The sequence below is a fragment of the Xiphophorus couchianus genome, chromosome 2, assembly GCF_001444195.1.
Source record: "Xiphophorus couchianus chromosome 2, X_couchianus-1.0, whole genome shotgun sequence".
Taxonomy (NCBI): domain Eukaryota; kingdom Metazoa; phylum Chordata; class Actinopteri; order Cyprinodontiformes; family Poeciliidae; genus Xiphophorus; species Xiphophorus couchianus.
In genome coordinates this window covers 22,953,627-22,972,921 of record NC_040229.1, presented here as the reverse complement: position 1 = coordinate 22,972,921, position 19,295 = coordinate 22,953,627, and the positions used below count along the sequence as shown (strand labels likewise).

At 38.0% G+C, this 19,295-nt stretch overlaps 3 protein-coding genes across 14 annotated transcripts in view; 2 read left to right on the top strand and 1 right to left on the bottom strand.

Annotated features, from left to right (window-relative positions):
- The window catches only part of ppfibp2b (PPFIA binding protein 2b), a 74,274-nt gene extending 65,199 nt beyond the window's left edge, over positions 1-9,075 (top strand). For 8 of the 12 annotated variants that reach the window (XM_028026257.1, XM_028026212.1, XM_028026203.1 and 5 more), the window contains 4 exons: positions 2,195-2,389; positions 4,822-4,887; positions 8,733-8,817; positions 8,946-9,075. In XM_028026257.1, the coding sequence (XP_027882058.1) occupies positions 2,195-2,389; positions 4,822-4,887; positions 8,733-8,817; positions 8,946-9,013 (414 nt within the window). In that variant the 3' untranslated portion in view covers positions 9,014-9,075. Of the gene's footprint in view, positions 1-2,194; positions 2,390-4,821; positions 4,888-6,208; positions 6,266-7,032; positions 7,526-8,732; positions 8,818-8,945 lie in introns of those variants that run through there. The other 4 variants (XM_028026240.1, XM_028026291.1, XM_028026225.1 and 1 more) reach the window with 3 other exon arrangements.
- Positions 8,964-12,022, top strand: rep15 (RAB15 effector protein). Its single transcript, XM_028026302.1, has 2 exons — positions 8,964-9,296; positions 9,387-12,022. Exons 1-2 carry the CDS (start codon positions 8,997-8,999, stop codon positions 9,930-9,932), a joined length of 846 nt encoding a protein of 281 aa, XP_027882103.1. The 5' UTR covers positions 8,964-8,996; the 3' UTR covers positions 9,933-12,022.
- A 1,663-nt stretch (positions 12,023-13,685) lies between these two features.
- Positions 13,686-19,064, bottom strand: poglut3 (protein O-glucosyltransferase 3). The gene is made up of 6 exons (XM_028001537.1): positions 18,618-19,064; positions 17,634-17,831; positions 16,311-16,594; positions 16,024-16,228; positions 14,759-14,955; positions 13,686-14,610 (listed from the first exon to the last, which is right to left on the bottom strand). The coding sequence occupies exons 1-6, from the start codon at positions 18,880-18,882 to the stop codon at positions 14,173-14,175; spliced, it is 1,587 nt and encodes a 528-aa protein (XP_027857338.1). The 5' UTR covers positions 18,883-19,064; the 3' UTR covers positions 13,686-14,172.
- Between the last annotated feature and the right edge of the window lie 231 nt (positions 19,065-19,295).

Below are 19,295 nucleotides of genomic sequence, written 5' to 3'. Positions count from 1 at the left end.
AAATAAATCATAAAACTTGAAACTGTAATTCCTCCTTTCACCAAATGGTGGCAGCACCACTTTAATACTATCAGTCTGCCTCCATGCAGCGAACCGCTCTCCACTCATTTCTGCCATGGCCACTGCAAAGAAAACGAGTTTACAGTGAGGGCCGCCGCTTTCAAGAGATGGGAATTATAACACTTCTTCACTGGAAATCAAGCCAATTGTGCTTGTCTAATTTGTAATGAGACGGTTGCTTTGTTTAAGGATTTCAACGTAAAGAGACACTACCAGACTAAACATGCTAACACATACAACAAGCTAACAGGAAGTGACCGTGCTGAAAAACTAAAGCAGCTCCAAGCTGCACTGGCATCACAACAGCGATTCTTCACGCGGGTCTGTGAGTCAAAAGAAAATACCACCAAAGCAGCTACGAAGTTAATGTTAATAGCTAAACATGGCAAACCTTTTACTGGAGGTACATTTATCAAAGACTGTGTTATGAAAATGGTGGAGAACATTTTGCCCTGAGAAGAAGCAAGAATTTGAGAAAAATGTTTGCCTGGCAGTAACAGTGTGGCACTGAGAGTTGAGGACATGAAACTGAGTGTTTTGAACGGCAACATCTGTCACTATCAACAGTGAAGAGCCAAAAGAACATTTATGCACCTGGATTTATGGCACTTATTTTTATTAAACTCTTGAGTAACATTTGGTTATGAACCTGTAGATGTAGTAAATGACGAGCAAAATTCACTTGTTTTAAGATTTAATAATAACAGACAACTTTGCATTACTTTAACTCCTGTTTAAAATGTTCTTGAGGCAAAGATATTTTTAAACTCATGTAAATTTAAGGTATTTCATACAGTTTGTTCAACGTTATCTGACTCTCCAGATATGAAAGAAAGGCAGAATTTGGGTTTTTAGAGTTGTTCTCATTTGCCTGAGTGGCTTATATTTGTTTTGTTTTTTTGTCATTTGAAAAATAAAGATAATTGTGACAATGAAAATTGTTTTATAACAGTGTGTGAAACTTTTGTAGTTAAAAAATGTCCGAACAAACTATTGGCCCCCGGGCATCTTCACTTGATCAAATCTGGCCCTCTTTGCAAAAAGTTTGGACACCCCTGATTTAAGGTCTTAAACAGTTGGGCATTTTTAAAGCTCCATGCTAAAGCCATATTAAATACAAGCCTGTATGCTAAATAAACCACAGACTGAAATCACCCCAAAATAGATTTGTCAGAGGGAGAATGTATGTTTTGTCTCCTCTAGTCCAAGTAGTTGCATTTTATGCTACAGGGTTTCTGTCTGCAGTAGCTTAGATGAAACTTCTACAGATATTGTTGTATTTTATTTTCTGCTTTTTAAAGCATTTTTAAAGCTTCAAAAAAAATGCTTTAAAAGCATAAAACCTAGAATAAAAAGAATAAAACCTAAATTCGCTTTAAAGCTTTTTTTTGCAAGAAAAAAAGCTTTAAAGTGAATTTAGGTTTTATTCTTCTTATAACACCTATAATTTAGCACTGAAATAAATCCTTTTGGTTGGATTTTCATATTTTATTTTTATTCCTTCCTAATCAAAAGGTGCGCAAATTACTGGCTAATAAAATAAAGTAAATTTTTTTAACCAAACTTATTTAAATGAATTAGGAATCCACAACGTCTTCATTGAGGTATAAATATGAATTATCTTCTCCATAGCATATATTATGCCTCCCGTTGAACCAGTCAGAGTAGGCATAATGTATATTGGTTTTCATAAGGAAATGACTACAAAGTAATAAATTAGCCCAAATCTGTTATCAGTAATTTAAAAAGTTACATCTATAACAAATGCGTGTAGAAATTAACTAGACTGAATCCATGAGCCCTGGGTCTCTAATGGACTACTTTTTAAAATCTTGTTGGAGTGGATAGTTAAACTTAAGGACTCTGGACAGTCTAGGAATTTGTCAAAGGAAGAAATAGTTAAAGATTAATTTTCACTGATCTGGAATCTCATAGAAGATCAAGAGGTGTCCTAATAGTAAAAGTTGTAAAAGCAGATGTACCCTTAATTGTTGGACCAGTGCTTTGTTAGAAACTTATTTCCCAATAAATTTTGTCCTCTGAATAAACGCACTCAAATTAAAGGTTTGATTTTTCTAAAGTTTTTCATTGTGAAATTTAACTTGAAGGCTAAATGTTTCTCTCCTTTCCACAGCCAAAGAAGTTGGGCTTTTCTCACTTGACAAACCTGAGGAGGAGACGGCAGGACGAGTCCACAGACTACGTCTGTCCCATAGAGACTTCGTCACCCGAGTCAGGACAGTCTGTGGCCAACGGGGTGCAGATGTGTCCATACGCCGGCTTTAGAGGTCTGAGTCCCATTCTGGACCGAGAACCCACCCGGGACCAGGTGGGGCACAAGGAGAACAAAGCTGACTCGTCACCATGATAACCCCGGTGATAACGCCATGGACACTCTCAAGCTGTCCATCATCCAATCAGATATCCCCTACTGCTGCTGCTTTGCTTCCTTTGACTGCAGCCCGACCTCTCCCTGCTCCCTTAGACTCCATCCATCACCCCGACCCTGTGCCTCACACTTCCAGAAACCTGGAAACGCTCTGATAAACATCTGATTCACAATAAGCCTCACTAACTCAACCTCAGACATTTGCCTAATAACCTAACCCATCGCAAGAGAGCAAGGCCTTTCTTTGGACTCCTGTTGCATCAACTCCAAAAATTCATGCAACACACATGGACAGCCTTACTGAACACTTTGAGACTGTCATGTGCCACCAGTAGATGTTATTTTAATAGAAGTTGGCCTCTGCATGATTTTTTTTTTTTTTTTGATCAGTCTGAGAGGAACTTTTGCAATATTTGCATAACATATATATGGAGGGATTTTATTTAATATTTATGTCACTACAAGACTAATGATACTACAGCATATTTAGTTTGATACCTTGATTGTTGATTTTTATACCATTATTTTCATAACTGAGTGTAATAGTATTTTTATAGCAAAGAAATTTTGCTAAGATAAAATTGTAAATGTCAAGATTTATAAAAATCAAGTAAAATGAATCTTGTGTAAAATTTGTTTCTTCTTTCTACATTGATATCTCATTTTTCTAGTATGCGTTGTATTTCTTCATGAATTACATTGTATTATATATTTTCACCATCAAATGAAGAAAAAGACAAATTTACTGTGGCAGCATGCTTCAGTAATCTGCATCAACCACTAACCTGCTTTCATCTTTATCATCCTCATCGTCGCAGCCTCCACTAACCAATCAGAACCCTGAACACCATGGCATACCTGCTAGAGGTGACATGGAAGTGCATGAGCATGGCTCAGAATATCTGCATGGCTGCAGGTACAAAAATCCTGACTCTAGTCAGCAAAGTAGGGTTTTACCTCCATTTTAGATTGCACATGCAGTTTCAGCCAAAAGCTTACACAAGACTCATCGGCATGAATGCCATTCATTTTGGGTTTTTAAGGTTGTATTGAACAATTTGTTCCACATGAGCCTGATAATACACAACTGGACAACCCTAGTGACTTGTAAAAACTAGAATGACATGCACAAGACTGAATTTTGTTTGATCTAATTCAAGGAGGGTCAAAACCAAGCCCACCAGCTCAAATATATACATGTACATCAAAGGCACGTTGTCTGCCGTCATCAGCGAGGTTTCTTTTAGAAATGGCAGTGCTCATTGAAATTGTTTCATATCCAGGCATAGATCTGGCTTTTACATATTGTTCATAATTATTAAAAAGCTTCTGGATTTCCAGGACTTTAATGACACTTTGGCTCATCATTTGCAAAATCAGTTTTGAAAGAATTTTTTGATCCATGTGGAATACTCAACTGAGCCAAAATTCTAATCGTCTGATCCAAAGAATCACTGGAACAAAACAAAAAAGAAATTGGTTAGGATTCTCAAGAACCACAAAGACTCAAGCCTGAGATGAACTGGCTTGAGACTTTGTCAATGACCAGTGACATTGGTGCACCGGTGAAGCAATTTTAAAATACACAGCGAGTGGGAATGTGCTGACCTAAAAAAAAATAAAACAACCTTCAGCTAAACTCTATGCTTTCAAGCTCAAAAAATTTGCAGCTGACCATTTGGTTATGCAAAATGTTTTTGGAGAAAACATTTTATGGTCAAACGGAGTGAAGACTGAGCATTTTGGGCCATCTTTGCAAGGTTTTTCAAAATTACAACAGTAAAACTACGTATATGGTGGTAGTATCAGGATGGTCTGTTTTGTACCAAGTGAGTGGAAAAATGGAGAAGGACATAAATTAATCTCTAATCAACTAGACTGCTAAACTTTGGACTCATGAAACCAAGCGATGCAAATAAACCTCAACAATTCTACCACAAAAAGCATTTAAATATCCAGACATAAATGTGCTGAAAGTTTTTGACGGCTACAAAAAGCATGTGGTCGAGGTGCAACTCTCAAATGGATTTTTAATCCAAATACTGGTGGGCATTTATGTACAGGTTTGAGTCGATATGAGTTACTTGACTCTGCTGTGGGAATTTGAGAAAATCTGCAACGAAGGCACCGAATCTGTTTTTATTAAAAATCACTGGACATGTTTGTATCATCAGCACCCAGAGTAAACAGGAGTTTAACCGTATAGTTAAAAATTCTAAACGAATGTGATATATACAGTATGTCAATGATGAAAGGACATAGACTTCTGTCTGGAACTGCATTCATGCATTACAATTCAGTATTTTTATTGGAAGCCATCCATGTCTACAATAATGACTTGTTACAGGTGTGCGTGTGTGTGTGTGTTGCAGATGGTGAAAGCAGAGAGCACCATTTTACAAATAGAAGCTTTGTCTGAAAGCATCAACAACCTCACAGTAAGCCCCAACACACACAAGCTGCTGGTTAATGACTTCTGCAGCTCGCTGCTTATTGTCTGCAGTAACAGAAGCTCAAATCTTTCAGATGGAAACTTCTGCTGATTATTTGAAAAAATGATCAGCAGGATAACAATAAAACACTGGATATCTGTGTGAAAATAAGACTGTAGCTCTATTTCTACAAGTCTGGAAAACAATGTGGTACTTTTCGTTAACTGCCAAGTCACCTGTGGTTCTGTTTGGATCATCAACATGTTGCTTTAGATAACAGCCATAATGAAGCCTTGACATCTTAAAAATTTGAGCAATTACCACAACAACATTTCAAATTTTGGTAAAAAATTAGATCATTGCTAAAATAATTTTATTTGTGTGACTGATTTGGGATCAGTTCAAATTTATTAGACTTTCTCACTATCTTAAGTGATCTTGATCAACAATTCTCCAGTTTTTCATTGGATTTTGGCCACTTTTTACAGCATGTTGACTGGTGTGCCTTTAAGAAAGAAACACTATTCATAAAATAGAACAGAATAGATCATGTGGTCTCCAGACGAAGGAGAGTCACAGATTTCTTTCAGACATATTCACAATATTTTGAGGGTTACATGTTGAAATGTTTTGTTTAGGCACTGAACATATACTCCACTTCTATGAAATTTCTGTAAATGCAGTGCAAATGTTGCAACATTAATCTAATAATATTACTTAATCTCATGCTGTTCTATGCAGATACTCTGTTTGTACTGATGAATATTAACTCACCATATCACGCCAAATGCTTAATGTGACAGTGATGGCAGGAGATGGCTGGATTTTGTTTATCCAGTTTGAAAACAGTCTAAATGTGCTTCCTTTGTTCATACCGAAACCCAAATAGAAGTGTTTTTAAACACCATCAAAAATGTTGGTGTTTAAAAACACCAAGATAAGTGAACATTGGGACAGCTGTACAATCTGAATGCAAACAATGCCAGTTATTTTTCTAATTGTACTTACCTTGTTAACTTACCTCAACAAGTAGCGAATTCCACTGATTTTCTGACTTGCAACCAGAAAAAGACGACAATTGGCTTTTCTTTACAAAATAGAAAGAGAAATGCATATCAGTGAGGAACCATGAACTTGTCCAAAGATGGTAGTTGCTTCTTTTGCAGTCTCAGTGAAATGTCTCGACAGCCTGATTGCAAAAAAGGGAATATAATTTTATTTTAATTCAAAAATATTTTTTGAGTCCTGCTGTAGCATTTGTTATTGAAAGTCTGAGAACTACTAATTGCAAGTTTTCAGCTAATAATCATTTGAAAATTACCTACAGGGTGTGCTGTGGTGGCGTAGGGGATAGTGCGACCCACGTTTGGAGGCCTTGAGTTCTCGACACGGCCGTCGCGGGTTCGATTCCCGGGTCCGGCATTATTTGCCGCATGTCTTCTCCCCTCTCCTTCCCCCTCTCCTTTCCCCTTTCATGTCAGCCTACTTTCATATATGGGACACTCGAGCCCACAAAAGACCCTGGATGGGAGAAAAAAATAGAAAAATAAATTACCTCCATAGTCCAAACACCCCGTGTTATTTCTGGTAAAGCGTTGTCTTTGAGTTTAATTTATTTGTTTTTTATGATTCAACTAAAGCAACAAGAACAAATCAAAAATATCCAATTAAAAGTATGTTGCTATGTTGCCTTATTTGCTAAAATATCATTAGTTCCTCAATTCAGTGTTTTACCTTACAAAAAACGCGTTGCTTAGAAAATAGTGAAATAAAAATAAGCAAGAAAGTTCAAAGACAAACTTTAAAATGCTTTCAAAAAGCCTGGAGAATCATTGAGCAAGATTACAAAATATTATTGCCTTACAAGCGAAGAAAAATAGACAAACTTCAAGAGTTTTGAACAGTATAGTAAATATTCATATATTTAACTCCAAGTCACTTTCATGCATCAGGTTTCCTCCTTCAAATCTTTCTCTTTACAAATGTTTTGTCAAATAAATGAACTAGCATTAAAAAAAGAAAAAAGACCTTGCCTTCTCATTTGATCAGTGCACGTTTGTAACCATAAACCGATCCCAACTCAGTTCGCAGTGCAAACGCTAAGCCCAACCTCTCTGACACATTCCCACACCCATGATGCTTTGCCTGCAGTACCTGCTGAGCCAGGACGAGCTGCGGAAGGAGCTGAGGCGGTCACAAACAGCGCTGGTGTGAGGGACGGATGCTCCGGCGTCATCGGCTTACTAGACCTGCAGCCAGCTCAGCCCCGCGGGCCTAACACTGCAGCGTGGAGCCAGTCCCACTCACTTCCTGTAACCACTGCTACCTCATGTAACACCTGCAGTCCTTCTGTGGACACAGAGAAACTGGAAACACAAGCTGACTCAAACACTTTGGATGACAGTGAAGAGTCATGGCTTCTTACAAACATTTAAAAGATTTTTAGCCACTTTCCGATTTTGACTATGCAATGCAGCCGTTATTAACATATATATATTGTGTTATTTATACTGACCACTGTGATGTGTAAATTTTTTGTTGGTTCATTAGAGGAAATAAAGATCAGTTAAAGGGTAATCTGATGAAATTAATATAAATCATGAAGACAAAAAGCAGATTTCAATTAAAACAAAGACTCAATGCCTAAAACCACCCAAAATAAACATCAATTTGTTGAAATTTGACTATACATCTTGCTTTGTTCTAATGACCACAAACATACTTTTCTGAACATTTTAGCACTATCTGCAAATGAGGAGTTTTTCTTAAGACGTTGCTCTGTATTCACTGGTTACAGCTAGATGCAATTTGCTACAACAGAGTGAAACACCCTTCATAAGTGCTTTAATTAACCACATCCCTAAAGAGGTCTGTTGGATTAAATCTGGTAACAGCAGACTCATGAAATATCCCTCAGAGGACAGCTACATGAAAGGGGAAGACAATACTTGTGTTTAAACAATGTTTAATTGGTGCAAAGGGCCTTAAAGTGTGCAAAGAAATGATCCCCACACCATGGCACCAACACCATCAGCCTAAACCATTGATACAAAACAGGATGGACACACGCTTCCAAGATGTTTACTCCATATTTTGACCTGAAGGTTGTAGATGATCTTGAGTCATTGAACTAGACAAAATTTTACCATTCTCTTGTCGATTATTTGTGGATCTGTGCAAATGTGCTTCTGTGAAAAAACTAACGGGAATTGAAGATAAGGCTAGAACCATGGATAAGGCAATAGCTACAGACTGCATATAACCTCAAAAATCAGGGCACAGCAGTGGAGGGGTAACAATTTGAGCTCAATTGCAGCCACATAAACTCAGTCAATCTGAAGCTCAAAGGTCCAGAGAACAGCTGAAAACCAAAGGAATCAAGATGGTATGAGTTCATGTGAATGTTACAGAACTATTGATACAGGCCACCTTTTAACAATTAAGATCTTATTGAGGGTAAAGTACTAAGAAATAAAGGCAAAAATGACAAAAAAGTTATAGACAAACTCAAGCGAATAAGAATTCTTATATGCTTAGAAATGGGAGAGTCTCAGCTCATCTGCATTTAGAGGAAAACTGGTGTTCCGACCTAAATGTCTTCAGTTGTGTTTCCTTTAAATGGGACAGCTAAGCATTTTGTTTGCTGATCAAAAACTTCTAAAGCCGATGGCAGTTAACTCGTAACAAGAATCTTTTGTTGACTTACCAAGCTGCAAACACCACACCCAAGCTGCCAGAGTTTTAACTCTTCCTCCCGTGAATCGTCTGTATTCGTCTAAAACTTGAGCACCTAAGGTCATCCCTGTGCCTGAGCTTTACATTAAACAGCACACAGACTGACACACATATAGACGTTGTCTATCTCAGCAGGGCAGCAGACAGGAGTCAAAAACAGGCACAGCAATCCATACTGGAGGAAACTCAAGACCCATCCTGGTGAGTAAAGATATTTCACGGGTAGATCAAATTATAGCAAATATTTAGTGCTCAGCATATAAGTCTTTTTTTCATAGGAACATATAAAGGGGTAACTACTTGTAGTTTAAACAAATTCCTTCTTTCAGTGTATCAGAGAGACCAGCCTCTGATCTTCTGTCCTCATCTGAGCTTCGAACATGGGCCAGAAAATTAGCAGCACAACTTCTAACAAAAAGAAGAACTCAAGTTTCCTCTCCTTTCTAAAACGCTTCTCGCCCCAAGAACCCTCTTTGGACAGCAGCATGTCACCAAGGACAGGCATGTCGCCAAGGACAGGCATCTTTGCCAAGCTGACACCACCATCTGCAATCAACCCCAATGATTTCACACGTCTTATTAGCAACTGCATCTCTTTTGCATCAACCAGAACCCAGGAGTACCTTGTCTTCAAAGATCCAGAGGGAAAGTTGCAGCCGAGTCCTCTGGCATTAACTCAGGTCACACACAGATCGCGTAGATATTTGGTCAAAATCTCAAGAAATACACTTTTGTTGAATGCAGGTATTGAACGTGTCCTTCTCCAACAGGTCTTTCTGATGACTTACATCACTCAAAGCGTTAACCTCGACTTCACCGACACCTTCAACTGCACAGCCATGACACCCGAGCAGCGCATTCTCCTGGGAGCTGACTGGGTTTGGGCCATCCTGGAGAAACCCACCAAGAACCCGAAAATACAGATCGCAGTGCAGGTCCTTCACCTGCCTGAAAGAGAGGAAGCTGAAGAAAGAGCAACCACCGGAAAACCCGTCAGCGAGTCCATCCAGATGGCCAGGGTGGAGTCCAGGAACAAGAACGTGTACCAGCGCATGGTGGAGTTTTGCACTTCCATTGGCAAGGACTGCTACGCCCTCTTCTTGTTCTTTGGAAAAAGGGATGACAAGGAAAATATCTATGGTGTCCTGAGCAACAACTTTGCGGCAGCTTTTGGAAAATGTGACAAAATAGACAGAGCTCTACTTGAGAACTTCTTTAAAGGTTCGAGGTATTTCCATACACCCTTAGGAATGATCCAGGCCATTTTCACAAAGAAAACAGATGAAGCGCTCACTCTAATGATTAAATTTAGCTGAAGACTTGAGGTACTAACATATACTGTTAAGACTAATGTAGGAAGTTTATCGGCCAATAAAAGTAGATGGCCACTGAGAAGGTTCTTGTCATAGGTTAAACATACACTATAAAATAGATAATTTCTGATGGAATCGTGAGGGTTATGGGACACCAAGTATAATGCTGCATTAGATCACATCCATAGCTTTTGGCCAAATTAATTAACGAGTAGAAATGGGTTTTAAAATTGGTCAAGAAGAAGTGAGCATGTTATTTACTACTTAAATGCATAAAATATATGTAAATCGACAGCTAACACCTTGTATTCCTAATAACAGCTGACTTAGTCTAAAACAAAGACACTGCAAATTACACCATATTGGTTTTCCCTGATTCAGTTTGGAAATCCACTCTATGGTGCATTCCATTCATTCTTCAATTCTGTAAAACACGCTAGAGCGACAAATTGATTTCCAACATCATAATTTTGTGGGTCCTTCCCAACCATGACATTAGATATGGCTGCTATGAGTATAAAGTCATAATAGCTACAGGAATAAACTATTTATTTGAACTTCTGTTCTATGATTGAGGCCATATTGGACTGTAAATGAATCTGAATATGACTGGATTATCCATTGGATGGATTTATATTTAATTTAAACCTACATAAAAGTATATAAACTTGACCTCATCTTGTAAAGTTTCTTGAGATGACATTTGTTGTAATTCAGAGCTAAATAAAAACAAACTAAACTAAATCCCATATGTGAAGTAAAACCTCTCAGTCAATGGTGTGTAGGACAAACATGATGCTAATTCTCAGTTAACTCACTAAATATTTTATGAGTCCATGGATTTACAAATATTCAGCGTATAAAACGGTTTAGAGTGGAGAAAATGATAACAAAGGAGGTTATGATTGCCAAACTGACACAAATTTGAGTTTTTATAGTGCTAAGAAAAAAGTCTACTCATTTACAGTTTAGGCTCAAAATAAAAATATGACAACAAAATATCTGATGCTGGCTGCATAAACTAGCAGAAAACTCAAACTTATCATTGTGGACTTAATTCCTGCATTGGAAATGATATCAAATGAAAAAATTAAAACAGCTTTTAAAACAAAAAATAATTGCTGTAACATTTTTTCTTATGATCAAGTAGAGGAAAAGTAGTAAATAATCATGGTATGCATACTCAAGAAAGAAGAAAGCAGATTTCTAGGGTTCTGATGTTCAACAATTTTGAGCTTTACTTTGTCCTAAACTTTAAGATGTATGTAAAATTATGAATTAACTGCATCCCAAAAGTCCTAATTGAGCACAAACGACTATCTATTTTACCCATTACAAATGAAGGCACTCCTTACATTTGTCCCAAAATTGTTCTAGTAAAACATACAGTAACTCTTTTCAAATATGTAAATAGTCTGTTTTTGTTAATATATTTAAAATAAAAAGCAACTGAAAACCATACACAGTCAAGAATCCCCTACTGCAGTATGCAAAGACAGGTTACAGGAAGTGGTTTGGTAACTTTTTATGTTTACCAGCTGCAGATAGAATTACAGTCTGTCTCACGAGACGCTTTTACAAGAGATTATTTAACATGGCTTTTGGTTGTCCTTAGTCTTGCAATATATGGTTTGCTGATAAGTTGGTCACAAAATGTTTCTTTAGAAAAAAATGTCACTTGTAGCATTTATTCATCAGTAGCTTGACAGGAAGGACAGAGAGATATGGGAGGACATGGAGGACATCGAACCTGGCATAGCGTGTCGCGGACTGACTCTTCCACTGAACTACCTGGTGTTACTCAAAATGTATTTTGTTTAGTTTCCATGTCTTATCACGCCACTGTGTGACCAACAGCAACAATGTTCGCAGTTTACATACTTCAGGAGTACAATGAAGCACCTATACGACCATAACAGGCTTTGTACAGTGGAATACATATTAAGGTAATTGCATTGCTTGTCCAGGAAATGTGTATTATTTCAACAATGCATAGTAAGACTGCAGCATAACACTGCAGCCAAGCCCAATTAATTTACAATTACTGCTTTTGTATGCACAAGTGCTTAATAAATGTTAATCCTAATATTAAAGAGGCTCTTGTTTTAAATAGTTTAGACTGCAACAGGTCCAGCTGAAGGCTGCATTAGCAGTTTGTGTGAATATGAAGCATATCTGATGTAAGCAGTGGTCCCCAGCCTTTTTATTACCGCGGACCGGTAAAGACTGCTGCGGCCCGAGGGGGCGGGTGAAGGAAAACCGTCAGATAATGCTTCTGCATGTTGGTGTTCTGGCTAAAGCCTTTTTTTCCCCTTTTGTGTCCCGATTTTCCTTTTAGGACAATCTTACAACGTCCTGCAGTGTGTGGTGTGTTACTTGGTGGTGTGTTGAATATGCCCGATCTAAAATCAGGCATATTCAATATTGTCTTTGCCCGATTATCGCAGCCTGTGGGGCTTTCCCTGACTGGGAGCGAGAACTCAGCCTGTTGAATGCGACAGGTAGCCAATCAGAAAGCGCGGTGACGTAAGAACGGAGGGGAATCCCAAACAGCTGACATGGGTGGACATCAGAGGTGATATGTGGAAATGTTTATTATTTTATGTAAAGGTCATTATTATATGTGGTTATGTTTATTCAGTTAAATATGTTAACTACGAAAAAACATAACTAAATTATATAGTGCAGCAAATAGAGCGGCTGCTCCCGCCATCTTTTATCGCTTAAAATGAGTCCAAAAACTATCACTATTGCTTCTACATCGTCATCCGTGTTTGATTATTATAAATTCACGTATGTTGGGTGTTTTTACGGGATTTTCTTCTGGAATCGGTTCGTGTTGTGGTGTGTTGCTCCTGCCGTGTGGCTGGACACACGAACCGACCGAACCTGTTGGACTTTTAGCTCTTCCGCCAATGGCCCCCCAAGTGTCAAGCTCCCCTGACAGTGTGTCAGTTTAAAAATATTAGGAACTGTCTCTGGCATTTTAAATTAAATTGAAGTAAAATTTACAGTAAGGTAGGTCTGAGTAAGAACTTAACAAATTGACCTTGTGTAAGATTTAAAGTATGTACTTAAAATGATCTACATTTTACTTTAATGTAGTGGTTAAAACAAATGCACACATGACCTATTCAGTTTTGAATTTATTTCAAATGCAGTATATCCAGTTTAAGTCCAGACTCCATATCGTAAAACTGAACCTAGTCTTCAGAAACCAATTCATTAATAAAGTTCGCATTTTGTGACAAAGTTGCCATCCAACATCAGGACAGGTAGAAAGGGGTCTGCATAGATGGAACTAAAATGACATTTAAAAATGTTCAAACTGTTACTTTGATTTTGTTTTTCAATTAAACTTCAAGTTTCCAAAAGCGTAGCATACTGTGTAGGTGTCCTTCTGCTAGGCTGTATATTTATTGAATATTAAGCATTAATTTGGACTCATCGTTTAAATTCTGTGCATGGTTACCATTTTGAAAGCAATGAAAACAACTTTTATTTAATTGTATTTTATCTACTATATGGTTAAGTCCAAACTTATTGGGCAGATTTCAAATTGAAATTATTTTCCTTCGACCAGGAAAACCGTTTCATACAGGAACTGAGACAGGCATTTCTTAAAAATTTGGAGGCAAAAAGAGTTTTCATTTGGATTTTATTTTTTAAAAATGGCACTGGAAAAAAAATTATATCCTTCTCAATGATTGAAAAAATCTTTTTTGGCATTGCTGCCATCAAAACATTATTATTAGCTGAGCATCTCCTTCCATGTTTCCACTGATATTTTGATTACATCTCTCTACTGTCTGTGAAGATGGAAGGCCTCGTTTCCATCACCCTAATTTTTAGCTCCCTCCCCAGATTTCAGTCAGGACTCTGGCTGGGCCACTTTGAACCATGAATACAACTTTTAGTCAGAAATATGGTAAAATAAAAAGATTATCTCATACACAATTCTCCCACAGGCATAAAAATTGTTGTACTTAGCTGTATTTCAAGTAAACTTAAAAAAGTTCTATATTTTAACTTAAAGGCACAGTTAGAAGAGTAACCTCTTTATTTACATACACAACTTCCTGTAGATGCAAAGATAAAAAAAGGTTGTTTTTTTTTTTTTATAAAAGTATGAGAAGTTTCCTATAAACATCAGTAACACTCATCAGCTTCTCGCTTTGTCAGCAAGGATTTTTCCTAAAAAAAAGTCCATTGAATGAAGCTGTAACTAACAATGGTTGAGCAGTCATAGTTCATTCTTACTGGGTCCTGTCTTGTTACCTTCCTGCCTGCATGTACATGCGGCTGTGTGATCGTCCGGCTGAGTCACCAGCTCCATGTCGGCTTGTTGCGTCGGCCGCCCTGCCTGGCGCTCGGCGTACGTCAGCAGCACTCTGTGGTAGTAGCAGTACAGCCGGCTGGGCTGCAGCAGATCTCTGGCTGCTGCCTGTCCCGCTCGGGCGATCTCAGCCGCCTCGGCATCGTTCTCTTTGGCCCACTTGATTTTCTCTAAAAGGTCTGACAGGTTTCTCTGCACAGAAACGTAGTGAGCACCTGCCTTTAGATGTCCGTAGAAGTGTTCGTAGTACTGCGAGTTCTGTTTCAGAACCAAGCTATTTCCCAGCATCAGGTAAGGAAACCGATACGCTGCAACGGTTCCGTCCACATTTACCTGGTATTTGTACTGAAAGAGGAGGTACAAAGTTTCACTACATGCAACACAGTCCCAAATCTGCTTTCACATTTTAAATTTAAAGAAGAAAAACCAACTTAGATTTTTATCTGTTAACCAAAAGTTGGATTAACTAATGTGTACTTCTACATTTTCTCACCTTGAAGAAGTCGAAGAATCCCACAAGTGGTGCTTTGCCCACCTGTTTCTCCCTGTCTCTAAAGAAGAACCACCCTGTGATGCCGGCGTCCAGCAGCTCCGGGGATTTCTTGGACAGAGACACGAGCTGGAGGCGCTCTTCCCGACTGTCTCGTCCACGGAAAAAACCCTGAGCAGTTTTATTAACCCACGGGGGACCTGGCAGGAAAACTGGGCATTATTACAAAAAACGAAACAAAAATCCGCAAAAGACAAGTACACTATATATACCCCCATTATCATCTTTGCATAAACTTTTACAAAGAAATTAGAAAAACTCCCATCCTCCTTCCATTGCTACACTTTCCTAATTTCATGAAGAGAAATTGAGAAAAACGCTCTTCTTCTGTGATTTGGGTCGATTTTAAAGTTCTGACGGGCTTTTCTTAATTCTGTAATTAGTAAAAGAAGAAACATTTAAGGCGTGGATAAGAAAATAAGACAAAGACCAAAAAGAAAATGGTGCACATAAAGTGTGAATTTCTGCAGCTCAAAGTCCCCAATAATGACCAATATTAACTTAGATAAATTTAAATAGGGTTGGTTGAAGACTCAGTGAATCATTTTAAAACATACTTTTTTAAAGCTAAGTGGGAGGATGACATTTTTATTTTGTGAAAGATCCTGTGTTGTTCCATACCAAAGGAAGCACAAAGTTTTCAGTTCTTTTTGCATTTTCAACTATTTGACAAGTTCTTATGTCTGCTGCTCGTTTACTTCCCTCATTGAGCCTTCCCCCAAAAATATTTTTACAAGTTGAAGTTCACACTACAGGAAATGGCTGTTTACTAGGTGATAGTTGACATTGTTGCTTGCATGCTGATGCCCCCTGGTGGTCATCAATGACATCAGCAGAACCCTAAATTTCATATATTGGCAAATGATTTAGAAACATTGTGCGACAACTTCAGACAACAGCTGAAAGAGCTTAATTTAAACCTATGAAATATCATTCACTTCCGACTCCTACCATGTTACAGATCCATTGAGGCACAATGTGAATGAGTGAAAGTAACGATTCACACCAAAATGCTTTGCCTTTTGCTATGACTGTTAAGTCTAACAATGGCTTTCTTGCTACATTTTTATCTGTGGATGCATAACTAATATCTGTCCTATTGGCAAAGTCTACTAGAGCGGTAATCTCCCTAGCTCCTCCAGAGTTAAGACAAAGTAAAATGAGAGCTTTCTCTAAACAAGTCATCACAAATATGGTGCTCCAGCTACCTGTGTTGCCTTGGACAGACAGTAGGTCATTAGTGACTCCTCTCATTGCCTCCAGGGTGGAGTGCGTCACCTCATAGGTGGGGAGGACGATATCGCGCGTATCCGTAGAGCCACACCAGGAGAGGATCGGAAGAGCTCCCTCCGTCCTCGTCTCCAAAGGCCAGTCGCCCACATTGATGAAAAACTCCACATCGGGCACTCTCACCTTAAGTAACAAAATATATTAGATGGCAACTCAATATTCTGATAATTAGGCCTTAAAAGCCAATCAATCCGCACAATTATACCTTTCTTGTCAGCGACAGCAACATTTCGTCAGAGAACATCTTGAAGTCTGTGTATTTTCCCAGCGTGCGCCGGTACACCTTGTTGTCAATGATGGCGTAATGAACGAGCCCTCCTCTGTTAGAAAATTTGAGTGGCACTTCCTGTCTAAGATGCTGCAAGTCGATGGTAGGAAAGGACTTGAAGTCGGCCAGAATCTGGGGCTCATTCGCAGGACACTGCAGGACGCTCTGCCAGACAGAGGCGTCAGATTCGGGGCAGACACAGTATTCATGATAGACTGGGCCTGGGCATCAACAAGAAATGAGACAAAAGTTACGTTCAAGTGAAAAGAAAAAATTAATATCAACTAGATATGAACAGAAATTCAATCCAGATTATGCTAAAGTGCAAACTTTTCTTAACAAAAGTTAAGAAAAGTTAACTTTTGTTAACTGAGTGGGACTTCAGTACGTTTTTTAATATGTCTAAGAGTTGACCATTCGTTTGCTGCATATATTTCTATCGAGGTTTGACTTCACTGACAAGCCAGAGTGTAAGCAAAGATAGCATTCTCTTCAGCAAATTTTTCGGAATCAAAATAGGGAGAAAATTCAAGCATTAAGGTCAATATCTCAGTGCCAAAAGGCGTCACTGGAAGCTCTTCAACTTTAAGGTGCTACACAGAAACTTCATGAATATTGACGCATGGATTTTAGGAAACTGTAAAATTTGTTGCAAAAGCTTAAAATTTCTGCATGACATGTTCTTTGTTTAGCCAAGTTTAGACATTGACATTTGTATAGATTCAACACCATACCAGTTGTTATTAGTAAAGGGCTCTAAAGTTATCGCCTCTGATGGTTTAGAGGTGTGATAGTGTTTATCTGAGGGAGTGCTTGAAGTCTGTGAAAACACTTTGACAGTAAGGTGTCAAATTATTCTGCTTTAGCTGGGTTTTTTTTTTTTTTTGCAGGCTTAAAACATTTAAAGTCAAATGAATTCCAGTATCTGCCAAAGATGACATCCCTGTCCCTCCATTAGATTTGTAACATGGTGTGGTGATTTGGTTATACACGCCATATTTAAATTTACTTTATTTTATTTATTTTTTTTACTTTTTTTGTACATTCCTTGCCACTGACCATGACTGTATCCTGTGCATTTTGTTACCTTTATCGATATATATATATTTTTTCATTGTAAAAAAAAAAAATGCAAACAGAAAAATCCCTTCAACAAAAAACACTTCAAAATATAACTTCTGGTTTATTTTAAACTAAATAGAACCTGACTGATTAAGATATTCAAAAAATAAAAGAAGATTAAAACCTGCTGAAACGCACCCTTGACAATGTATGGAGACTTGGCCACAGCAACATCTAGGTGGAGGACTTCAACCTTCAGACCTTCGACTGCAGATCCATAAAGGCGATACCTCATCAGAAACGACCCGTCTCCTCTGTCCAGAGGTGGAGGAACGTGGATGCGGATGTACTCCTCCTTGTTGAGAGGACTTATCTTCACTTTAAATGTCCCTTTACCTAAAGAACACAAACAGATTTCATGTTATTTAAATTGGCTTAGTTAGACAACCCAATCCTGATCTTAATTATTCTAAACTGAAGAAGATTCTCTTAAAATGGGACATCTGATTTCTGACAGCACTGTGTTTCTTTTGGTCATGTCTGGAAGAGTTAAAGTAAGGATGTAAAGTTTAACCAAAATCCTGATATTGGGTGGTAAAGTTAGGGTTCAGCAAGTTTTATCTACTAAGATGTTTTTTTTATTGTCCTTATTTCAGCTCAGAATAAAGGTGTTTTATTGATGAAAATTCCTTTGTCTTTGTTTTTTTTTTCAGAACCTTAGAGTGGCTGTAAGGAACTGAATTTTGATTGAGGGTCATATAGCCCGAATAAGATGCATATTAATAAAACCAGGGTTGTTAGTGAAAACTTTAGAAATGAGGCAGCATTGACACTAAAAATGTTTATATCACTTTTTTTTCTTAAAAAAAGAAGAGCCATGCTAAATTGCTAAATACCACAGTGGTTTGCAGAGTTTACATTCAAGTAGTGCATTAATAAAATCGGGTAACCTGGTGGAAATATTTAGTTAAAGGAATGTATACATTCTCACAAAAACCAATTAAAGAGAATATACCTGGTAAAGTAGAATATTTTAAATAATTTATTTTTCCCTCGCACTGAACTGGACACTGCGAATCAGATGCTAACTTCAGAGTCAGGCGTCCATAATTTTAGTTCGGTGGGCTAGCATAGTTTAACACAAGCACAGCAAGCAAAGTGGAGGGTATTCGGGATGTTTACCTGGTGATAAAGTCAGGTTTCTTCCTTCAGGGCTAACAGCCTGAATGAAGAAGTATCGGACTGGTAAGACTGCGTCGGGATCCAGCCCTGGACCCCAAACGATACATCTCTCCGGACTGATTCCTTCACTCTCAGAAACCGGCAAGTTTGGGCCGAATAACACAACTAAAATGACACAGTTGCTGATTAAAATCCTCTGCATAGCTGCGACTAAGTCTGCGCTTCCCTTACACGGCATAATCACCCCAATGCCATAAGCGAACATGCAAAAAGTTGCAAAATAAACGCTAAAGTTTGGACGCAAAGTCCTACGGCGACATGTTCGCAGAAAAGTGCAAGCATTACTCGTGATGTGTTCAGGGTTGTCGGATATATAGTCATTAACTCTTTCGTGTAAAACGAAGTGTTTTTTTTTTATCTGTAGGACCGAAAAAAACGGATGTTCTAAAAAAAAAAAAAAAAAAAAGCAGCAAAAGAGTTTCCACTTTATGCATTTAGGAGGACATTTGTAAAAAAAAAAAAACACACAAAAAAAACAAACTTGACATTAAATATGACGCATTCAAAATAGAGAGTGAAATACAGTAAAATAAGTCATTATAAAAAATACACTATTTTTCAGTGAATTGAGAACAAATAACACGTGTTTCTGACAAATTATGACAAATCTGTCAGTGC